Below are 23,873 nucleotides of genomic sequence, written 5' to 3' on the forward strand. Positions count from 1 at the left end.
GAGGACAGTGAGCAGTGCTTCTTGGTTTCTTAGGCTGGAGAGAAAGCCCTGAGTGCTAAATGAGGAAATATTCTGTCACATGCTGTATTTAAAAAAAAAAAGACCACACAGCACTAATTTTGCCTTTGATGGCACACTGTGCTGCCTTGAGAAAGCAGGTGATAGACAGAAGTTTATATCAGTACTTCGCTATTCGCTCTCCTGGAGTAACATCCATGGAGTTCATGGGATTAAACCAGCAGTGAAACACCACAGAGAAATGCAGCCTCAGCTTTTAAATCTTTCATTACACAGTGAAGAAACTCCATCAGGAAAATACACCAGTCTTGCATCTTCATGTGTGACAGAACTGAATTTTAAAGGACCAGGATTTCAGTGAAATTTGCTGCATATAAAATTATTTGAAATTCTTTCCTTCTGACTCTCCTTCTCATTAACCTACTGACCTTGATTTCTGCAGCAATACAGCTTGGATACCATCACCCAAAGCAGCCTGAAGAATGTCTCACTTTCAATTCAGTCCCTGTTTTTCCTGTGGAGTAGGTAAATCTTGTGAGGCATTGATCCCAATAGCCAGCCACAGTTTCAAGAAATGCCATGTACCTGCTCTTACTCAGATCACAGAACAAGCACTCAGCAGTTTGGTTTCTGATCATATGCAAATCTGGAAGAAGCAGTGCTCCTCTCCAAACCACAGCAGACGTCTCTATAGTTGCATCAAGGCCTCGCTTTATCACAGTAGATTTCTATCAGGTAAATATTTTGTTTTGTTTAGAAAAACTGTTAAATGGAAAAAAAAAATCAATCTGTTGTATGAAAATATTATCTGAAGTGTAGTAGCATAGTTATTCTGTAACTGTTAGCAGTGCGATAGCAAAGAAATTTGGCATTATCTTCTCTTTGCTGCCAAGATGATTACATTTCCTAAACACAGAGTTGTTTCTACTTGGCTGCGCAGCAGAAAGACAAGGCAAGAGAGTTAATTCTCTGAGCAGGTTTGCAAGATTAAAATAAAAAGGAGAAATTGAATTACGAAATAAGAAATTACAAGGAAATGGTTCAGATATTAGGAAGTTAGGGGCAAAGTTAACCAAATTTTCTTTTTCAGACGGTGACAAAATACACTACAAATGACAAAGCCAACACCTTTTTCTGGAAAAGATATTTGACATTGCTCTTTTTCCTAAGTCTTTTAATCAGCTGCCAAACATCTAGCCTAGCAAGTATAAAGCTTTCTTTAGCCTGAACTGGTATGTCTCAGACAGACAGTATTTCCTCATGGTCCATTTATATAAAAGATATATTGTCATTTATTCTATCAGGAGCCTTGCTTTATTCAGGCACTTGCATGGCACAAAACCAAGATGCATTCCTCTTTCTTCTCATTTGGACACTGTGCAAAAACATCAAAGTAGAAAGGGAACTGCCTCTTCACTTAGCTCTGTTGATCCTCAAACCAGCACAGCCAGACACCCGGCAGTATAGCAAATGTTGGTTCGTGAGCAGAATGAGCACTCTTGAATCTTTCCCACTGTGTCCAGGATTGAGAATTACAGGGCATTGTGCTGGTTCTTGGAGTGAGATTGCTGCTCAGAGCCATGAAAATCCATGAGACTAGATTATGAGGAATAACAAAGCCAAAGGAGCCTTGTCACCATTACCTGACAGCTTCTGGTCACTGCGAGACACCAGAAATGCACCGTGGGGAGTGGCATACAGGAGGTGGCACTGTGTTCTTGCCCCATGGCACCTATGCAATCTGCCAAAGTCAGTTGCCTTCATCTCATGGAGCAGCCCCACCACAAGAGCAGTGCTTGGTCTAATAGCAAGCTGCTTCTGTCCATAGGGCACAGACTGTGCAGTCCTCACTAGAATTTCAGAAGTCAGCCTATAAAACAAAGAAGTACCCCTTGTCATGAATTTAGTCAATTCTCTTTTCCCTCAAATTCAGGGAGGTTGTAGCATTAGTTCTTAGACCTACATCCTAGACACCAATTCCATAACAGACTGTTTACTAACAGTGTAAAAGCTGAGTTGCTAAATGTTTATCTGGAAATCTCAAATAAGTTCATTAAATTTTTCATCACTCAAAAGTTGAGAAAAATAGCAGCACAACATAAACAGCACTTTATACCTCAACATATCTGGCGTACCTAAAGGAATAGCTGGAGCAAAACAGGGGTTGTTTTGCAGGCAGTGATCTGCTGAATGTTGATGCCAGGTGTTCACTGAAAGCTACAGTGACATAAAATGACCTGTATATTGAGCCCATAAAACGCTCTGTGATCTTTCAACAGCAAAGATCCTTTAGGATCACTCTCTTCATATAAAAATGAGATTAGCCTTTGTTAGTTGTTATTTTTCTGGGTAGAAGATAGCAAGAAAGATAGGTGGCTGTCTGGCATTTCATTCAGTCTGATAAAAGCATTAGTTTAAAGCTGCTGTTTATCAGTAGTTCAAACAATAAAATCCATATGGATCAAAATAAGAACTAACAAAGGGAAAAAAATCTGAATATACTGTTGTTGTCGTGTTCATCTTCTTTATTTTTGTACCTATCTGGTGAAAGCAACAGCAAAGCAAGAGAAAAAGCAGAAAGTTTCCCTGGGGAAAAATGAGTTTAAACATTGTTTGAGAAAGAATATTATTGACTTTTCTAAAGAAGTAGGATCTGTATCTGCTTTTTATGAATAAGAGTCTTTATATGTATACGTAGTTACCAAAATGTCTCAGAAGAGAATAATTGAAACATCTACAAATCTTAAGTACATTATGCACAGCCAGGGACTGCATGTGTGGGTACTGCACAGACAATAGGCATTTTAAAAATACATTTAGCAACACAGAAATAAAAAATGAAATTTAAAATGAAATTATGAAATTAACCTTCACTAATTAGAAAGTGAAATCGTTAAAGGTTTGCACTTCCTTTTTAGCCAGAGTAGGAAATATTAACTTCACTAGACAGAGATCTGAAAAGACAACAAATTTTTCTGAAGTAATGAAAAATCAGTTACCTTATTGTCATGAAATTGCCTTACATTTTCTACAAAAAAAACGCTGTGAAAGTCAGTTTTTAATTAGATGGATTACTTGCTCCATATGACCTGGCCTGTATCATGCTAGCAGCAATACAATGCAGTTAATAATTATAAACCTCAGTCTTTTCATATCTAGAATTTATTACAAATTAAGGAAAAGTCCTGAGCTCTGTGAACATACAAGAACAAGGAAAACAATGCAAACAAAATATAGGTCCATGAAGTACTGCAGTGACAGGGAGAAGCCAAAAATACACCAATTTCTCAGTATTTTAACCTTCACAAGCAAAGTGATTTGTGACAGAATGGTCAGTGGTGTTAACTATATTGAGAACAACAACAACAAGAAAAACCAACAGAAAGGAAAAGATACACACTGAAATTAAGTAAGCCTTACCTACTACGCTTGTATTAAGACTGAAGTGAAATATCTCATGTAGTAATGTTAAATCGCTAACAGTTATATCCAAGATATGACACAAGATGCAAAAGGCCTTTGAACACTGGAGAAGAGTGCCTAAATCGGATTTAACAATAAGTTTAATTTGTTGTAAGAAGAAGAAACTTTTATTACACTAATTTCAGTAGGATAATGAGAAATAGCATAGGATTTTGTCTGATGCAAGATATTTCTTAAATACCTACTTCTCTAGCCTTCGTTATTATGAGTAACAAGAAAGTTGTTAGATTTATTATACTATATGCTTCAAAGCAAGAACAAGCAAGATTTGAACATTACACTTTTGTGTTATATAGCATTTCACTAACATACAAATCCTGAGAATCCCCTTGTTTTTCTTCTAACTTAGATTTGTGACCTTGTGTTGAGCAGGAGTGCAGGAAATGTTTCCAAGAATTAAGAAGTTCTCTTAATCTAATAGGAGTATCTAATCTACATATTACTTTTTGAATTCTATAAAGTGACACACTTCAGTGCACACTTTAAGTAACTTATTTTACTGACCGAGGTGGCTGACATTTACACATTCAGCAGAAGTAGTGACCAGACCATTATCACAGCTTTACTTCTTGAAGTATTTAGTACCAGCCTAGCCTACTTAAAAAAAACCTATAGGGATATCTGAGGCTAAACCATCTTTACACCTTGCCTGTGCAAGCTCTAAATTATCACCTCAACACTCTACACGTCCACTTTACTTCCCCATCCATGAAATCAGACATGGTCTTCTGTTTTTAAAATCCTCCTTTGCTTCTGTTACGTAAACTAACGTTACTGCATATTATCTGTGCCTTTTACAAATCTATCTGCTTTCTTTTTGTATTGAGAACTTTAATAGAGGAAAAAGAATTTTCAAGTAGAAATAACATTAAACCTATTAATTTTTCTCCTTGAAAGGAATACTATAAGCCCAGAAAGATACAGAACAATTACGTAGCCTCTGAAGAGATGCAGAAAGAACTTTGTCCAGAGGAGGGAAGACAGGAGCACCAAATAACGATCTTCAAAGATATAAAGCATCACTACATGGAGAAAGGTCATAAACTCTCCTACTCAGGAAACGACAGGAAGTACAGGAAAAAAGGAACAATGGAAACTGTTTAACAGGGGAGAGTTCAGCACCAGGGAAGAAATAATCGAGAATTAACTACTTTGACAGATTATTTAGTGAAACACTTTATAAAAACAAAAGAGATAAGCAGTTATCAGAAGTCAGCTAAACTCAGTTGTCTCTCTTTCAGCAAAAGCAATCTCCAGGATATTCTGATAACAGCCAAAACACCATTAATAGAGCACTGCTATTAAGACTGTTACTGAGTGATGGGAAAATATCCAGGAGCAGACCACTCTGTAGGGGGGAAGAGCCACTACCTTTATGGTGTGGAATCAAGGGTGGGGTGGGGACAGGACAGGTGTCTGAATTAAGCCCAGGGAATTGTCATTGTATTGTTGCCGTGAATTGGTTGGTAGGTGATGATAATTGCATTTTTGTTTAAATTTTCCTCTTCTGTCTCAGTAATTTTTTTTCATTTTTTTTTTATTTTTTCTTTTATTGTCTGAGTCTATGGGTTGTGTTTTGTTTTGAACTCTTGGAGGGGTGCATGGGAATGATCGTATGGCTGAGTGGTGCTGAGCTGCTGCCAGGTTAAACTACAACACAAGGTTTTCCAGCAGTGGAGCCACAGACACCATGTTCCGGGAGATGAAGGGCCCATGTGGGAGGCTTGCACCTGAAGGTCGTATCACAGCTGCAGACATTCCCTAGGCAAGATGATCCAAGAGCATTTGAACCTCAGTATTTTGGCTGAGTTACAGCAGGCCAATGTATGTTCCACAACTGCTGATTTTAAGATACATTCATCCACATTTTGTACAACCCTTTTGTAGCTCTTCATTAATTGATCCTCAGAGATTATTGTAAATAATCAAAATACAAATTTAGACTCTTGTTAACATGCATGACTTCTGTAAGATAAAACAACTTGTCCAGTCATACTTCCTGGATATCAGTGTGTAGTTATAAAAATAACTGTAAAAAGATCTCTGTTCTTTATGTTATCTCTATGATGGTCATTGTTTTCTTCCTTTGTTTTATCACTTTTTCCTTCCTTATAAAAAAACAAAACAAAACAAAACATATACCACATTCCAGAAAAAGAAAATGCTTCAAAATATTTTCCATGGGATAATACTTTAGTTTTCTATTGATTTTAAATCCTTTTCTTCATGTTCTCTACCAAGTGTGAGATTTGACTTGAATATGCAAGAGAAACTTACTGAAGCAGGTAGGCTGGCAAAAAATTTCTCCCCAACCCCCCATCCTGCAGACTGATGAACCCCAAAAACTTTATATTTGATATTTGGAGCCTGACCAGTCTGTCAGTCTGTATGAAGGTGGAAGAGTTCCTTCTAAAAAACTGAAGTTCCTTCTTTCTTCATCAACCTACGAGGAAGTCTTTGTCTTCATCCCCTCTTCATACACCAGGTGCCTGTACGTTTGAGGAACATACTGTATTACTGTATTGTAATTGTATTACACTCTGTATTACACTCACTAGTGTCAATATCATGTGGAGTTATCTAATACAGAATTACAGAAGGTGCTCTTCTGCATCATTAACCAAAAACTAGATAATTCTCCACTAATATATACACATATTAGAGAAAGAGAAAACTTGCAAATTTGCAGAGTTGAACCTTGCCATTCCCATCTCTGCAACTAATGAAAGTTAAGAGGATGAGAAGAGAAAGTGAAAAATAATTAAGAAGCTGTGTGTAAAACCATCAGGTTGACAGACATCTGTGAAAGGAAGTGGTGGTCTCCACCCAGATTTCTTTGGACTAACCAGAATCTCTGTAGTGAGTTAGAAAATTCTACACTGCACAAAGGTCCCATGGTTTCTGGACACAGGAAAAGTGAAAGGTTAGTCTTTCATTCCCAGCTTACGCAATAGATCAGGCTCCCCTCCCTCCCAGGCAAACCACACATCCTCTAATTCCCACACCTGCACTACATGATGGTGTTACAAAATCTAACTGATACCTGTAAAAATGTTTTCAGCTCTTAAGCTCTTAAGCTCTCTTGTGATTCAGAGAATCACAAAACTGGTCAGTTTATCTGAAATATATGTAGATAGCTGTAGAGCCTTGAGTAAAACTTTAGATTTGAGTCACAGCCAGTTCCCAACTACATGACTACCCAAGGCAGTATCCTCTGCAGCCAATGTCTCCAGCTAACATCTCTAAACATTCACCTAAGTGGGCACAGTGCCCATCAAGGCATAGTTTTGTAGATGTTGCTCTTATCACTGCAGGTACAGAGTATAGCTAACTTCTCTGAATTTCTATATTTATGACGTCGTGTGAATTCAAGCTCAATTTGGGCTCCTGCCCACATTTTTAGTAATCTTGCCCATTTTCTTGGCTGCAACACAGTCTATCAAACTCAAGTCTGTTCTGAAAAGCTTCAGTGAAGAGTATGTTTTCTTTGCTATTTTATGTGAGACGCTGTCACCACATTCATGAGCATAATTCATCACATAAAACAAATGCATTTGCTATATTTATATCAGTACTGTTTTCTCAGTGGCTTCACTAGGAGGCAAGTAAACAACTGGAGATGGGCAAATAGTTGCAAGATCATTTCTTACACCGTGAACATTGATTAGTTCTGAAAGAGATCTGCACAACATTGCATAAAAACAACAGTATGGATTCAAGATCAAATATAGAACTGCAGGGCTGCTAAAAAACTTCATATATTATTTTCTATATGGTATACATTGGTTTTTTGGAGGTTGTTTTTGTATTGTGTGTTTAAAAATAAGAAAGATGAATTTGATTAACCTTAGTGCTTAGAGAACTGTCTGCTGTACTCAGAGACATATGCAATTCTCAGTAAACAGTGATAGGATTTCAGCATAATTGGAAAACAGTATGAGAAAAAAAGAACTAAGGAATTCAGGGCTAAGTTGAATTCCTGGAGAAGCAGTTGGAAAAAAAAGTGGTGCTTCATAAGGTGAAGTTATATCTGTCAGCAGCTGCCTAGTTTTAGCTGACACTGCCTCTGTTCTGTTTCTACTATGTATGTGATAAGAGGTTCTTGTTCACAGAAGATATAAATCTCTAAGGTCTTTAACCTGTACATTAATTACACCATGCCTTCTAGTGCCTACCTTAGCATTACAAGAATTAAAATCCTTCCACACTTCCCTTTCAGTCATGCCCAGAAAGAGAGTATGCTTCTTCTAACTTCTAAAATTAGATGTCTTTGCAGCTTACAAAGCTGAGGTGACACGCTGATAGAGAACACACAAAAGTGACACATTGCAGCACAAGAACACAATGTGGCTGTGTGCCAAAGATTTACAGACTGACTTTTCTGACTGTGAAGCAAAATGCAGCACTATCAGCTAAGAGCTTAAGATTTCCAGCATCACAAAAAAACAAATGCACAGATGCTGTATGATAGGAAATATAATCATAACTCTTGCAGTTATCTAGATGACCTTTGCAATGTGACTACCTGAGTGATATTTCTCCTGTATGCGGGTTAGGATGGCTGGATAACTGCTGCACTTAGCGTGAGGGTTTCACACTATTACACTCATCCCAGAATTACATGTAGATAAGACTCAGTACCCTTTAAAGCAACCACAGGGATAGCTCTTCAGTCAGCAAGTAAACTATTGAACAGCCCAGGCAAAATGAACCACTTCTTCCAGCAGTAAACCACTTTGTTTTTGAATGTTCACAACTCAACTACCTCTGTCCATCAGAAGCATAATTTACTTGTAATAAAACAATAATCCTTATTTTAAAATCAATAATGTTTGCTGGTGTAACTTTCCTGCAAAAATAATAAAGTATGATAAGAGGCATGTTCAACCAATGATTGATTCATTTTAAGTCAATAAGAAACCAATTTTGAAGGACAAGTCATCACTTTAAACACACTGAAGGCGTAACAATAGAAAAAAACCGCACTAGATAAGGACTCCACTCAGTGGTAAATAAAAGATGCTGCAGCTCTTCAGGGCAGCACTGCCTTGAGGAAGCCTGCCAGAGCCAGCTCCGCTCATCTGCCAGCCAAAGCCCCATGCCCAGATTACCCTGTGCTCATCAGTGAGGAAGGTGCCATGAGAACCATGCATCTGAAGGGGCTGCACACATCCACACCTGCTCTCATCAGCAGGCTTAGAAATGCAGTAAAATTATAAGAATAGTTTAAAGCACGGGTTAAAGAATGACTTCACCCCACTGCTATATCTGACTCTTCAGCATTCACTGAGTCACACAGAACTTCTCTGTACCAGCAGTACCAGATCGTCAGTTCATGTTCTCTACAAACAGATTCTTGAAATAGGCTTACACTTGTAGGTATGCTTCCAAATCTCTGTCATTCTATTTCAATAGCTATACGTATTGCTCAAAATTGCCATGAAAGCGGCTGTTTCATTTCATGTATTCTTAAATTCAAAATTCCATAAGGACTATATTCAACTGAATTCAGAAGAGATCCAATTGCACACTTTCTGGGCACTTGTATTTCCTGATAAAGCCCAGACACCGGGCACAGAGCAATGCAGGAAACATCCATGAACTTCGTAAAGGATATGTAGGAATTGGCTTCTCAAATGAAATATGAAACTGAAGATTATTATCCAAGGAAAGACCTACCACAGTTTCCTTCAATTAAAGCAATAGTAAAGGGTAATATAAATATACCACCATCCTTCATGAAAAGGTGTGAATCAGAGTTTCACTTCTTTCAGCTCAAATTCTGAATTAACTATCATAGTCTGCCATTGGGCTACTTACAAAAAGAGAAGCAGATTGTCTCGGAAGATGTTTTCTTTTAAGAGTTCTGAATTGAAAAACTGTGAGTCAAGCTGTGTTGGCACAAGCCCAGGAATTTTGCAATATTCGTCTTAAACTGTGGGAGAAAAAAAGTAGTTTGCCTCTCCAGAGGTGCCAGACCTCTGCCCTCTTACGTACAGACCATTAGAAAATCTTTTTCTATGTTGACACCGGAGGCTATGTCACATATAGCAAAACTGTGTATCAGCTATTTTGAGTGTATTATCTAGTCTGTTGTTAACTCTCTGTGTGGAGTTTTTTTCCTGTTCCATGCAAATTGAGTAAATTGCAAATTAAAAATTGTGTATTTGAGGATTTTCTATGGAGGTGCTGAAGTATTGTAGAACTCAAACCCAGCTTAGCTGTAGGCTCATTTCTATAAGCAGATGGATCCAAAACACCACTTCTGGCTCACAAAATCCGTGAGCTACAAACACGGAGGTCAAGAGAGGAAATAGGGAGCAACCACTGAATATTTGCTGACTCTTGGGTTCTTCGTTAAGCACCTGCTTTTGGAGACTATTGGGATGCTGGGCTAAGCAGACCCTTCATCTGACTCTGTAAAGCTGCAATTGCAATAAAATTGCAATAAAGCCAAATTTACTGACTTAATTTAAGTAGACAACCTTACGTCAGTATCACTATGTACTACTGATAATGCTCTACAGGTATCTATGCCGCCAGGGCTGGAAAAAACAGCTTACAGAATATCGATCATATCCATACTTTCAATGAATATTTTCTGCCATTCTTTGCCACTCTGGGACACACTACAGACATGGGTTTGCAGCCATTTCAAGAAGCCCTTGGCTATTCATGAAACGTACACAGTGTATCCAACATAAGTTGGAGGGTGATTCCCTGTCTCAGACTCCGGGTGGATGGAGTTCTGCATGCACCATGTGCAGAACTGGCTCCTGTTTGTACGATCCTGTATGCCTCTGCTGACTGCACAACTGTACGGCAAGGAACTGCTGGAAGCTGTTTGGTTGAATACCTTGTTCAAAGCTATGTTCCCTCTCAGAGCTTCCTCATGACCTTTTTCAGCTGAGCTTTGAATATTCCCAGAGATGGAGATTCCACAGTCAAGAATGGTGTTTCTGTAGCCATTTTATCTACATTTATATCAAGTGAGAACACACACAAACTATTTTCAAAATTGACTTTCTATGGCACTTTCATTGCTTGTGGTAGCAATTAAAAGCAGCCTATGAATAATTAGTGGGTGTGGGATTAAACATTAAGCTTTTGGAACTGAAATAATTCGAGTATTCAGTGTAATTTTAGTCAATTTATGAAAGTGCACGAAAAGCAATGGAAAATAAAGGAAGACAATTCCTAGAATATTCTTGTCTTTTGTGACTCTTTAGCTGAATAAAAATAGCTTTCATGCAAAGAAGTCCTTCCTTTTTATCTTATTTCTAGCATCCTCATTTAAAACCTCTTCCCTACTTTTCCACTCTGCTACATTTTTTTTATAATTAAATTTCACATCTTCAGTAAAGTAATTATAATGCAGACAGCTTTTAGTGGCACAATCAATTCTGTTTTAGTTTTAATCCAACTAAGAATGAACAGCTTTAATGTTGTGTGATTTAAATGTAGCTGCTTTGGGAAATAATCAGCCAGAAGCAAGTCAGTCTCTTCTTTCCCAGACATTTGTTATTTTTGCTTGTGTGGAGATTGCATATTTCTGTTTTCCCATTTCCTATTAAAAATTTATTGTAAACAGATTTCACTCTGAATAGATCCTAAACGTTGCTTGTTTTTAAGTGCAACATTAGGTCACAGTACACATTCTAATGTGCCATTATCAGACGCTTGTTTTCAGAGAGGAAGCTAACAACCATCACCATCACATGTAGTAGCATCACCAGGAGAAAAGGCAGCTAGTAATAAAAAGCAATTTTCTTGTGAGATGGGGTGCAGGAGACATCTTGGGGAGGATGGGAGATGTGCAATCAATCCTAATTATTATTCCACTTGCCTCTGTGGCTGATTCTTTTCCCTCATTCTCCCCACTGATAACAGGAATCATACACCCGGTATACCCTCTTTCCCCCTTGTTTGTCTTGCTTTCTCCACACCCAGCAGGTAGATCCCAAACTGGCTAGATCCAGCAGGTGGATTTACTGACACCTTTTCCTCAAATCAAGCATGTAACAGGACACCAAAGGGTTTTATTCGTTCTCTACTAGGCTGTCTACAAACAAATCTCTCCACTATCCACAGTATCTGCAGAGAAATTGATTGCCTTTAAGCTTTCTCTCAGCGTGTTCTTGGGTTGCAAGCAGTTTTCTCTATACCTCTCTGTGGGAAATTTTTTCTTTCCATCAGCCCAGAAGCTTCTCCACAAGAGAAAGCTGGATATGTCAGATAAGGACACAACAAAGAAGAGACAATAGGAACATTAGTTTTCCCTGTGTTCAGATTCAGTGACATCAGGACAACTTCATGTTTATGGAGCAGTTCAAACCTTTCCTATTGACCACAGAAAGTTTGGCTCTTCCCACTGGAATTTGGCCTGAAGGCATCAGTTCATTTCACAATTCTTTATCTATTCTAATTGAATTTATAGACCAAAGTTTCTTGTAAAGTGCATTTTCACTGATACAGAATCAATCTGGGAGGAAATGCAGGTCATAACCTGCATTTCTTAGAACAAGTTTGATTTATTTTTCACCAAGATGAAAACAGTTACGAATAGCAAGTAACTGGTGATGTAACAGATTCACTCCTTCATTTAAGCAGTTCACTCACAGATGGTTCCTCACAGCTAAATGGTTGAAGCAATACTTGGCAACCAATCCTAACCATATCCTTGGCTGCAGAGGCCATACTGGGGCTTCTCGGAAAGTGTCTGAAACATCCTTTACAGGATCAGAGTCTTCATTATCAGGTGCCACTTCATTATCAGGTACCACTCACTGCTATCTTGGGTGTGGACCGGGTTTTACAATCCACTGGTGGTTCCTGTGTGCACTAGTGGCCTTACACAGTCACAGCATACTCTTGGTGTCATGAGTTTTTCAGTTCTTACAAATGCAATGGGGCTATTAGTTTATAAAGCTTAGCAACCTCGGTAAATTGTCACAATCTAATTTCTCATTAGATATATTTCCTGGTTTTGGATTATTGATTTCTGGTAATCATTTCTCTAGGCAGGAATATCAGAAGAACTGAAAATGAAGAAGACATAGCCAGTAAAGTCAGAAGGGAAAAACAGGTGTTAATATCAGAAAGTCTGGAGAGGAGACATGACAAGAGCTATCAAATATGTAAGAAACTTATTCAGAAACCGTTAGGGCAGTACACTAAGTGAATAGTCTGAAATTACAAGAATATCAGATATTTATTTGGGTAAACTTTCAGGAATAAAGAATAATGAGACATACTGTTTCATGGGAAGGTAGAGACAAATCACTACTGGAGTTTAAGAACGTGAGATTGGGAATATTAGATGCTTATTTCAGTAGAACTACAAGAATCCTGCCCCTTTTCTCTGTTACTTTAACTTTTATGATAATTTGCTCTATTTAAGAAGACACACAAACTTTTACTTACAACCAGCCTTTTAATGATTATTGAGTAAATCAAAGTAGAACAAAAACTTATTTACATATATTTCATGTACAAGTAAAATACTTTAACTTAAACATGATTAAAGTCTGTCAAAAGATTAAAATATAAAAAAAAATAACAAATTAAATAAAGACCTTCTTGAAACTAAGAGCTTCAAGTCATTTGATTGTTTACATTTAGCATAAGATCCATGGGAAAAGTTAAAAAAAAAAAAGACTATATGGGAATACTGCATATTTTTAGACTCTCTGAAAGCAGACAATACACTCATATGAAATGCAGGCTTAGTCATGAAGTCTTGAACAAAGCTCACAGAATTGAAACAGACTTTGAGAGGGAGAATTCGGTTTGAAATTATGAAAGCCTTCCTAATAACAAGCTTCAGACTTTGAAGAAATGGACTAAAAAGGTATGAAATCTTCACTGGTATTGGTAATTTCAATGAGAAATTTTAAATAATTTTGTCATGTATGAATTCAGTCTATTGCATCCTGCCTGTTCTCCTTTCATGGAAACTATTGAAATTCCTATTATGTTATTTAAATGAGAAAATGTTTCTACTCACAATATACTTCTTAGCTTACCTCTCAATCTTTGTATTAGTCATATGAAGAGGAAAATGTGTTAATTCAGAAATGACTGGCATTTTACAAATGACCAGTAAAACAAGGTTAAATAACATTTTTGTGAGGAAATACCCTGAAGTATTGTATCACTCCTGTGTTACAGATATGTAGAAATCCCACTATGAGAATATGTAATAGCTGCATTTTGGAGGTTTCTGACCTGAATTTACACAGTGGTGATTCAAAGGAAAATCAAGTCCAGATGTGGTAATTGAAATGCCGAGGACTCCAGAATAGCTTTTGCATCTTCAAGAACAACCTCCTTAAAGCTCAAGAACAGCCTGTCCCAATGTACAAGGCACAAAGTAGGCAGGGAAGCAAGCAAGCCTATCTTTATGGGAAATTTCTGATTGAGATGAAACTCAAAGGGTAGTGTATACAAGTTGAAAAAGGCACAAGCCACTCAGTACACATACAGGGACATGTCCTGGGCACACCAAGACAGGACAAGGAAAGCGAAAGCTCAGCTGGGGTTGAGACTAGCCAGGAAAATGAAAGGCAACACAAAGGGTTTCAGTAGGTACTTCAGCAGAAAAGGAAGACGTGGTTCCACAGCTGAAGGAGAAGGAGGTCTACAAAGCTCATGACTGAGGTATTCAGTGCCATCAATCACCCCTCACACTCCACAGGTCTTGAATAGCTAGCAGCAGATGCTAGTGGAGAAAAGTGCTATGCATGCCACAGAAGGATTGAGCTAGCTGTATATCTAGAAGTGCATGAGACCTGAATGGTTATACCTGAGGATTCTGAGGGAACTGTCTGTGGTCACTAGGAGTCTGCACTCTATCACCTCTGACAAGTTACAGTGAGTGGAGGAGGTGGCCTCAGTCCTTAGGAGGTCTATGGAACAATTCTCTTGGAAGCCATTTCCAGAAACAAAATAAGCCAAGAAAAAGAAGAAGCAAACAGAACACATTTACAAAGGGTGAATTGTGCCTGGCCAAACTGAGTACTTCATATGAAAAAATAATTGGCTCACAATCCCCAAAGAAGGGGAGAAAAATTAATGTCATTTAGGATTTTCAAAATCCTCTCACATTCTACAGCGCACGTACTGCAAGGTTGGTGAAAAACTGCTTGGAGTAGGGGGCTGAAAGGGTAACAGTCAATGATTCAAAGTCCAGGCTTTGTCTGAGGTGGTCTCCATGTATCAGTATGTGCTGGAGCTGGATAGAGAACTAAAGTCCAGCCAAGGGACACTGAGAGGAATAGGAGACTTGATGTATGGATATATGACAAGAGGAGCCTCAAAGCAAAGAGGAGAATAGGCTAATGAGAGACCTGACTGTTATATTCAATTAGCTAAATGGGTCTTTATAGAAAATATGCAACCAAAATCTTGTCAAAGATGCACAGACTTTTGCTATACAAGAGTGGGAAGATAAGGGACATTCAAATGTGATACAAAGACAGCAATCTTTACCAAGAGCATGTAAAAACATTGAAGTAGGCTACCTAGCTGGGGCAGGGTGCTGGTCCTGCTCCAGCATGAATGTGTACCAAGTGATCTAGGAGGTGACATCTAATCTATACAAATTTGCCAGTCTGTGCTGGAGATCAGAGGTGGCATCTCCAGGACTCCTACAGATCTAGATGTACTTTTTGGAGAATGCTAAGGCATTTACTCTCACTGTTTCCTGTGATGAGTACGGTTATCCCAGTATCTAAGAGTGATGCAGGACCCATGCATTGATTGGAACATCCTGAGTGTTCCTTTACACAGTGTAGTCCCAGGGTTTTATGCATGTTCAACAGTCCTCCCAAGAACTACTGTTTGTGAGCAGATTTAGAGTGTTGCAAGATTGCTTGTTCCTGTTAATACAAGCAAGAAGTATCCTGTGCAAAATGAACAGTAATTTCCATAGGAGAAAATCAGTTTAACTTCAGAATTCTGGTATTCCAGTACTTCAGTTCTTTTCCAATCAGGCCCAAGTTTACCCTACTTACTAAAGCATTGCCTGTTCATTTTCTTCAATATTGGTCACAAGACATTTTGATTCATGAGTTCCAGGATCAGGAGTACCACAGTATATGGCATTGCCAAAACTGGCTGTAACAGTTGTCTGCTCACGTCTCTTCTTGTAGAAAAAGTAGACTATAAGGCCAGTTCCTGCTAGCAGAAGGAAGATTAGTGTAACAATCATCACAGCTCGACTATGTGAGGACGAAACAGCAGCTTCTCTTTTTGATGCTATGAAAAACAAAACAGAACAATTACTACAAATGACCAGATATTACTATTGCATACAACAGGCATTTCCCTAAGTAAACAAGCTGGGTAAACTAGAAAGGTATTGAACAATTATACTTAAATTTGACACCCATTCTGGATACATAGAGCAAAACTGGGTTCAATCTCTCCTACATTTCCTTCAAAAGTAGCATTATATTGTGCCACAGTTTATTTAAAAAACAGCAAAAATATCACTAAGCCATCCAGTTTGAGATAAAAGTTCTCCTTTTAAACAGGTTTAAAATAAAATCACTAGTGATAGTTAAATGGGTACTTCAATGAAACTCATTTACTTGTAAATAATGAATGTCTATAGTTTATTGAAATTTCTTTTTAATGTGTTTATAAAACCTACCTTGACTGACAGATGAATCATGGGTTGGTTCAACTTCAATGACTTTAAAATTAAAAAATATATATATTATACACAGTTTGCAAGTATTCCTTCAAATACATAATACATACCATATACATAAATGTTATTTTGTGTTCCTATTACATTTTACTTAATGGAGATAAAAAAATATATGAAAACATTGTCTTTGAAAATTCATGACAAATTTATCAACTATTTTTGTTATACACGTTCTAAGTACTCCAAACTGTTCTCTCACTCTATGTTGCTTTGAACACTTTTCTTGGCTGGGGAGGCAGACGTTTTCATACATCCACAGTCCCCGTCCTTCAATCTGAAGAATTCAATTTTTTATACTTGAGTAACTGAAAAGCACATTTTCACTTAAAAGTACTTAAGCTGTATTTTTAGGTAATTTCTTTTTCCTTTCTCTCTTGCTTGGGATGCAGTAAATTCTCTGCAGGCCTGGCTAACCCTTCAGAGCTCATAGATGACTCTACTGCCGACATGTGGAGATCCAAAAACAGAAGATTCAACTAGTTCCAAGTTGCATTAATTATATATGAAGTGGATCTATTTGCCTTTTCAAACCATTTCCCAGCTGATGCGAGAAAATGTGGCACACTCCATGTATGCATGTGCAGATTTACATCCTTCACACATTATGAAACACTGCTGTGCATGCCAGGGGGCCTCATCTCAGGCTATGACATAGTCAACTAAAAACCACAAGGCCACCATTAATAATAAAATATATTGTTTTCTTTGGCAGTCTTGGCAGGTCTCGTTATGCCTGGGTCAGCACAGAAATGATTTGGGCCACGCTGCCCACCCTCAACTGGCACTTTCTGCTTGGCTATTCAGTTAAACTGAGCAAACTCCATTTCTGTGAGTACCACTGGCAGCTTCTGCTTTCATTCTCCAAAAGCTCAGTGATTTGCACAGCCACCTCTCAGCTTAGCCATCTGACTGTCTTCTCATCACTAACCTACTCATCTATTCTTCACCTAATGCTTCTTGCACTCTAATGTAACTTTCTCCACGTTTCACCAACTGATATGTTCTTGGCACAGCAAATAGCAAAAAATCAGTGCTCTTAAACTGAGAAGATAAAAAAAGTGACTCAGATTATTCTCCAGCATTATTTTTCATAACGAAAGTTAGTCCTGGGTTTGATGCACGTGCATCAATATCCATCCACAAAGAGTATCCAGTGCGTGTACAATTAGGCCTGATGCAAGTTAACCACTACTTACAAAATAAGTAGACAGAATTTAGAACTCACTCTTTGGGATTTTACAAATGAAATTGCGGTCAACAGAGCAGTAATAGTTCCTCCAGGCTCCACTTGAGACATCCATGTGCACACAGTGTTTGTCATACATCACTGTAGGCTCTCCTTTCTCCCAGTTGACAAATTCTACCACACTTCTGTCTGACCACATCCATTCCCCTAAAATTAAAAGTATTAAATAGTAAGTGGATGAACTGGGGGAATATTTCTAGTCTACCAGGTCCAAGACATTGCATGTGGAATTTATCATTTGATTAAATAAATTATCACTACAGAAGACTCTGTTTTCACTCTTTAAACAGACAGGGATGTTTAGGTGGGAACTTGTCAAATTTAAATGCTCACAAGCTACACACAGACAGTTAACTCCATAACCCTTCAGGGCCATTATGAAATAATTACCTTCAATATTTTTGAACAATCCTATCCAAAATTTTCTGTTATCACTTGCAAATGGAGACAAGTAAAGTAAAAGGAAGTTCATTTCAGCTGGATCTTCAATGGAAACCAGAGAAGCACCTAAAATATCAAATAAATAATGCAAACATTTCAGCAATATTTCTCACTATACATTTTTTTTTACTTCAGTAAATAGTCATGAAAAAAAGAAAATGGGGAGGGGAGGGGAGAGGGAGAGGAAGAATCCCTTAAAGCCCAAGAATTTCCAATTATTAGATCACAGGTTCACAACGAAATGCAATGGCAGGAAAGTTCAACCTCTACTGACATACTACCAATGTCCACCTCTGACATCATGGGCTGACATGGTAAAATAGAAGGTATTACTTTCAGAGCAACTCTCATAAAAAGGCACTTACCCATCTGAATACACATCATGGAAGCAGCAGGCCAGCTTGCTTCAGAAGTGGTGTGAACATAGTAGCAATGGCCACGAAAGGGAATCCAAGATCTACCTTGCTTTGGTTCAGGACACTTTCCAGGAAGCTGTGGCGATTCGGTAGGAATTAACTCTGTTAAGGAGATGTACAGCTTTCAGTGGGTTTTTAAAAGCCAAAGAAAACGATCTGCTGCTGCTGAAATAAAAACAGGACTTGAAATTCCAGCCTTTCAAATGCATTTCTCCTATTCATAACCTACCATCAGATTGTTTACAGAGAGATAAAAATGTTTCATTGCAAGATGTTGTCTTCCAAAAACCATCCAAATCTAAATAGGCACAGGCTGCATTCTTATTTGGTTCTCCACTGGCCCAGTTATGATATCTGCTCCTCCTTCTATCTGACCACATGTAAAGGCCATGAGTCTGAAAGCAAATGACAGTAAAGATCATGTCACATACACATACATTAGATTAAAAGAAAATTAAGACTACACTTGAAGATATGTAAAAGTTAGGACAGGTCAGAATCACAGTTTCTTGCACACAATTAATTTTTCCTCTGTCATGACCAAACCTCAAACCTCTGCAGCAGATAGAATGGTAGTCCTACAGACATTCATTCACCACTCAACCTGCATTATTCAGTTCACACTATGCAGTTTGTACAGTAAATGGACAAAGGGCCTTGTGGTAGCAAATGTTAGTACGTAACTGAAGATCTTATTGAAGGATTCCAAATAAACACAGAAATAAAACAAAAGTTGCAGAGAAACTTTTCTTAGCATTCCTCCAACACAATTTTTTCTATATTTTTAGAAAGAAAAAAAAAAAAAAAAGCAGAAGTTCCACTGGAACAAGAAGTATTGATTACATTTTTCATGGGACACATACACAACCCACTGCCACCCATTGCAAGGACCAGCTAGTAAACATAAGTATTGTTATCTCTACAACATGTACTTTTTTCAGTGGATTTCACCACTATTTGCAGACCAAATGACCAACAGCAGCTGCAGTTATGGCTCTGTTAACTGTTAACTCCATCCTGTGCAGCTTGATCCCTTCCTGCTGTCTTTGGAGGCAGGCTCCCTTTCAGCTCTTCATACCAGTTTCTTTCCTGTCCATTTGCCTTTGAAGTCCTTCCTGGCCAAGTTCCATCGCAATCTTGTGTCTAATCCTGGTTCCCCTATGTCTGCTCTCACCAAAATTTAGCTCCTATTCCTCTCTCGTCAGGAACTATGCCTTATGTCCCACCAAGCTCCAGCTCTAACTCTCTGCTCTTGACTTCCTTACAACTCTGTTCCCACAAGTATCCAGCTGCATCACCCTTTTTCATATTCTTTTTACACGCCCTTAGCAAATGCTTCTCCTCTCAGCCCTTCACACTCTTCGCTGACTGAAGCTGTTGGCAGCTTTTGGCGGGGCACCGGCATCAGCTCTGAAAACCACCCTACAGTATTCCCACATCCAGGGGCCTACTCCTCTCTTAATGCTGCACTTTACCATTTCCCCTGCTACCGAGACAAGAGTTAATGCTAGGCTTCAACTTGAAACAATAATGCTTAAAACAACCACACAAAGAAACTAGTTTTAAGTTAAGCTGTTTCTGTGGTATACTCCAGACAGTGTTCTTGGAAAGAGTTGTGCCCTCCCACATGCATGTCATAGCACAGGAAGTAGAAGTTCATAACCTCTTTTACCTCTGAAGCCACTAGCTACTGCAGCTACAGGCTTGGTGGCCTCTGAAATGTAGACTGTGGCAGTTCTTGCTTATGTTAAAGCCAAAAATGTAGATGTTTAAAACTTCTCAACTGGAGGGAGGGAAGTCAAGTATCTTAGCAAGACTTTGATGCCTGCCAAGCATTCATGAATCTGATTGATAGCATTCTTGCTGGAGGCCACAGTAGTGAACTCTGCCAACCTCTGAGCAAGAAATATGGTTGATCTATGCTGATCTGGAGTACAGGTGTGTTTGTCACAAGCATTTTATTGACTTACCGTGTTGCTGTTAAGACCAATCCATACAGGCTCTCCATGCTTTAGTGTTTGTAACCACAGGTAAGCTTCAACATAAGGATCTAAAATGCTGGCAAGATCTGCATGCTGGTCTTTGCAATTCTTCTGCGCTTCTTCCCAGTTCATTTTATAGTTGATGACTGCATAGCGGTCATCATCATAGTTGTTAAAGCCAAACATTGGAACTACGGCTTGGGAGCTTTGCAATTTAGGGTCTGTAACAAACAAATAAACAAAAAGGTAAGTTGGAAGCTTTATCTTGTCTAGACATTATCACAATGAAAGAGGATCTAGTGCATCAGAGTAGTCAAGTAACTGAGAGAGACTACAATAACAAATTAAGATTCCCAATTAGCACTGCAGTGATGAAGACATGTTTTCATGTTCTCTTACAAAATTTTCATGTCAGAAATGACCTTTACAGTTTCCTCTCTCTCCATCCTGAGTGCTAAAAATAGTAAAATACATGATGATCCATAGTTTATTATTATCATTATTTTTAATTCACTGGTCTGGTCCTTAAAATAGGAAGGAGTTTTTCCTGCAGGAAACAGTATGTGTACTTGTTGAAATGGATCCTAATGCAAGAGACATTGGCAAATTAATTTCAGTTAAAATGACACTGAATATGGGAAAATCACTTTTACCATGGGTTTGACATAACCATAATACATAAGCTATTCTAGAAGGTGCTTAAAGAAAACTCACCAGTATTTTTCTGGCATATGTAGCTTTTGCTTGCTTTACAGTCGCCATCTTTCCATTTCCCTGCTTGTTCAATAGGGTTCTTCTTCATATAGACACAGTCATCCTATGGAGGAAATAAGATTAGTAAGAAAAAGTTGTGGATAAATAGGAAGCATTCCTTTTCCTACTGAATATACATTTCCCTATCACATTCAGGTACACGTCTGAATAAAATTATGGCCATCGTATATGAAATCATATAAGAAATAGTAAGAAGCAGTAATGTGGAAACAACCATTTACACATCAGCCCTAGTAAAGTTTGTGGATGATGGAGGAAGTTGCAAAGCGTAGTGCAGTGGCAGGAAGAAGCATCTGGGACTATCTATATGTACATAATCTCTGTGCTAGCATATATGTGTGTGTGTATGAAGTAGATGCCCACATACTAGCTCTGGCCCACAGGACATTGGAATTCTGTTGTTTTCCTGCATGTTATGTGGAAGCTCAGCAAAGTGAAGCTTGCCTAGGGAGCTAAAACCCTCTTCCTGCACCAATCAACCAAAGTTGTCACCACTGCTCAGAAATACAGTGGCAGCAACCAGAAACCATCCTTCGTAGGGTACACTACTTCAACCCTTTGCACCCTAGTTTCAGCTCTTCAACTTCCTCCATCTTTATGCAGTAGGAAGCAGCAGATCTCCCTCCCTTGGATCAACATAATCTCACACTGTCTTTGGCCCCTCTGAGGCATTAGCCCATGTCATGGCTACAAATGAAGAAGAGAATGTTTGGAACAACTTGTGCAGGGAGGTGGACACAGCCTTCTACAGAAAGCATATTCTTGTGTGAGATGGAAAAGTCCTGAAGACCCTAAAACTCAGCTCTGGCCTGGGTAGCAGCAGAGCTCGGACCTTCCAGAAACATTTCCTGGTTTAGCTGGACTTAAAGTAATTCTATCATGAAGAAAAGAGAGAAACTAGGTACAGCCAGCACAGGAGGACATAAGTAGTGCTATCAACCAATACTTTTCATTAGCAATTTTAAAATTATTGGAAAAACACGCCGTTTTGTCTTGCAAATAAACATAAAATGCTACAGCAGAACTGAAAGTTTCAAATGCATGAAGAGATCTTTCAAAAGGAAGATTTATTAGAAGGCATAGATGGAGAAGAAAAATGTGAGCAAAGAAGATCCATATTCTTCTTTGGAGGACTACATTCAATGCATTTATCTTACTAGGCTTAGCATTACATTAGAAATGTAATGATATACCATTTTCCAAATATTTTCATCACGTCTAAATAACACTCACTGTATAACGTTACACAGTTGCTGCTCTGCTATGGTTTTACTTGGATCTCCTGAACAGTCATGGTTAAGGGGGGGAAATTGTTCACTTCTCTGAGCTTTTCACAATGCTTCCAAACATCTGTTTGGATTCATACAAAATCATGATGAAACAAAGAAGTTGAGAAAAAATGTCTGAAGGTAGACCTTCCCCATGGCTACTTTGCTTTCAAAAGCAACAAGATCATTACAAAAAATGCAGAAAACTAACTTTACAGCAAAATACAGCTAAAGTACATTTTAATCATCCACCAAAATCAAAATAAGAGCAGCAGAGTGGCGCAGCGGAAGCGTGCTGGGCCCATAACCCAGAGGTCGATGGATCGAAACCATCCTCTGCTAGCAGCATTTTTTACATTAAAAAGAGTGTAATTTATTTTAACAGTCAGACTCCAAGATGCATTCAGGGAACACAAGCAACCAGAAGGGCACCCGGCAGCTCTCTCTCTGCCTCTGTCTTCTGGGAACAGCATTACTGAAATACACATGGCGACCATTGACCACAGTGGTTGGGCTGAGATGGAAACCCAGACTGGGGACCAGTGACTTGGGCAGACAAACCTCTTGATGAGTGAATAAAGCTGCCCGTATCTTCTGTTGCAGGGAACTCCAGAACCTGGAAGTTCCCCTGGGGTCTGAGGGCAGAGGAGGTGCAAGTGTGCCCAGTTTGACAAACTTTTTTAGCAAGTGGCCAGGTTGCATGAGGAAATCGCCAGGAAATATAGTATTCAGGAATCAGGGAGATAAATTGATGTGTGGTATTGTGCAGTGATACAGGCAGGCCAACTACCCTGTCTGAAATCCCTGAAAAGGGAAGAAGTTAAGCTAGCTTCCAACCCTGAGAAGACAGACCACAAAACCTGAAGACATAGTAGAATGGGTTCTAGTCTCTGCCTCAAGAAGGATGTCTCCCTTTTGCCCCCTAAGTGCCTTTAAGGTCCCTTTCAACCCAAGCTATTCTATCCTGCGATTCTATGATTCTATGATTCCATGGTAACAATACATTTTTTACCTTACTATAGTAACTTCGGGAACCTTTTGCCCAATTTGTGTAGTAAACTGGACTTCCATCTGTCCATAAGTATGTATGCTCATGATTTATGTCATTCAGTCCAATCCAGGCATCAGTTGCAGTATTTTTTAAGAGAGACATGAGGAAAGCTGAAGAAAATATAAACATTGTATATGGAAGGAAAATGTTATAATCTGTTTCTCCATGATCATTTGATGTCTCATCTAGTATCAAAAGATTTGTACTTAATACCTTGATTTTCCTTTTTTGAGATAGTAGCCAGGTTTCCTCCAGAAGTAATACAATTGTTCCGTGCAGCATGCCATGTCAGTGTATAATTTTCATTAAGGCCAAATGCTTTGAAACACTGAAAAGAAAGAAGTGCGCCGAAGCTGTAGTTGGATTGTGTTTTAGAGCTTCCAGTGAAAGCATCTCTGTTTGTAACAAGTGAGATAAGCTAGATATTTTAAACCAAAAGGAGATTTAAGTGTCCTTTCCAGCTTGCCTTTAGGTCTTTC

The 23,873-nt window shown here is 38.5% G+C and overlaps 1 protein-coding gene and 1 non-coding gene across 2 annotated transcripts in view; one reads left to right on the forward strand and one right to left on the reverse strand.

Moving 5' to 3' along the window:
- Positions 1 to 12,914: 12,914 nt before the first annotated feature.
- MMR1L4 (macrophage mannose receptor 1-like 4) overlaps positions 12,915 to 23,873 on the reverse strand; it is a 28,641-nt gene continuing 17,682 nt past the window's right edge. Inside the window, exons 21-30 of the mRNA NM_001319013.2 lie at positions 23,608 to 23,722; positions 23,356 to 23,504; positions 21,016 to 21,118; positions 20,290 to 20,522; positions 18,549 to 18,714; positions 18,269 to 18,421; positions 17,853 to 17,969; positions 17,442 to 17,609; positions 16,157 to 16,198; positions 12,915 to 15,759 (exon numbers count right to left, since the gene is read on the reverse strand). Coding sequence (NP_001305942.2) covers positions 15,515 to 15,759; positions 16,157 to 16,198; positions 17,442 to 17,609; positions 17,853 to 17,969; positions 18,269 to 18,421; positions 18,549 to 18,714; positions 20,290 to 20,522; positions 21,016 to 21,118; positions 23,356 to 23,504; positions 23,608 to 23,722 — 1,491 coding nt within the window. The 3' untranslated portion in view covers positions 12,915 to 15,514. The remainder of the gene's footprint in view (positions 15,760 to 16,156; positions 16,199 to 17,441; positions 17,610 to 17,852; positions 17,970 to 18,268; positions 18,422 to 18,548; positions 18,715 to 20,289; positions 20,523 to 21,015; positions 21,119 to 23,355; positions 23,505 to 23,607; positions 23,723 to 23,873) is intronic.
- Positions 22,614 to 22,685, forward strand: TRNAM-CAU. The gene has a single exon. It is a non-coding gene; the product is annotated as a tRNA-Met (tRNA).

Source organism: Gallus gallus, chromosome 2 (genome assembly GCF_016699485.2).
Source record: "Gallus gallus isolate bGalGal1 chromosome 2, bGalGal1.mat.broiler.GRCg7b, whole genome shotgun sequence".
NCBI classification, from domain to species: domain Eukaryota; kingdom Metazoa; phylum Chordata; class Aves; order Galliformes; family Phasianidae; genus Gallus; species Gallus gallus.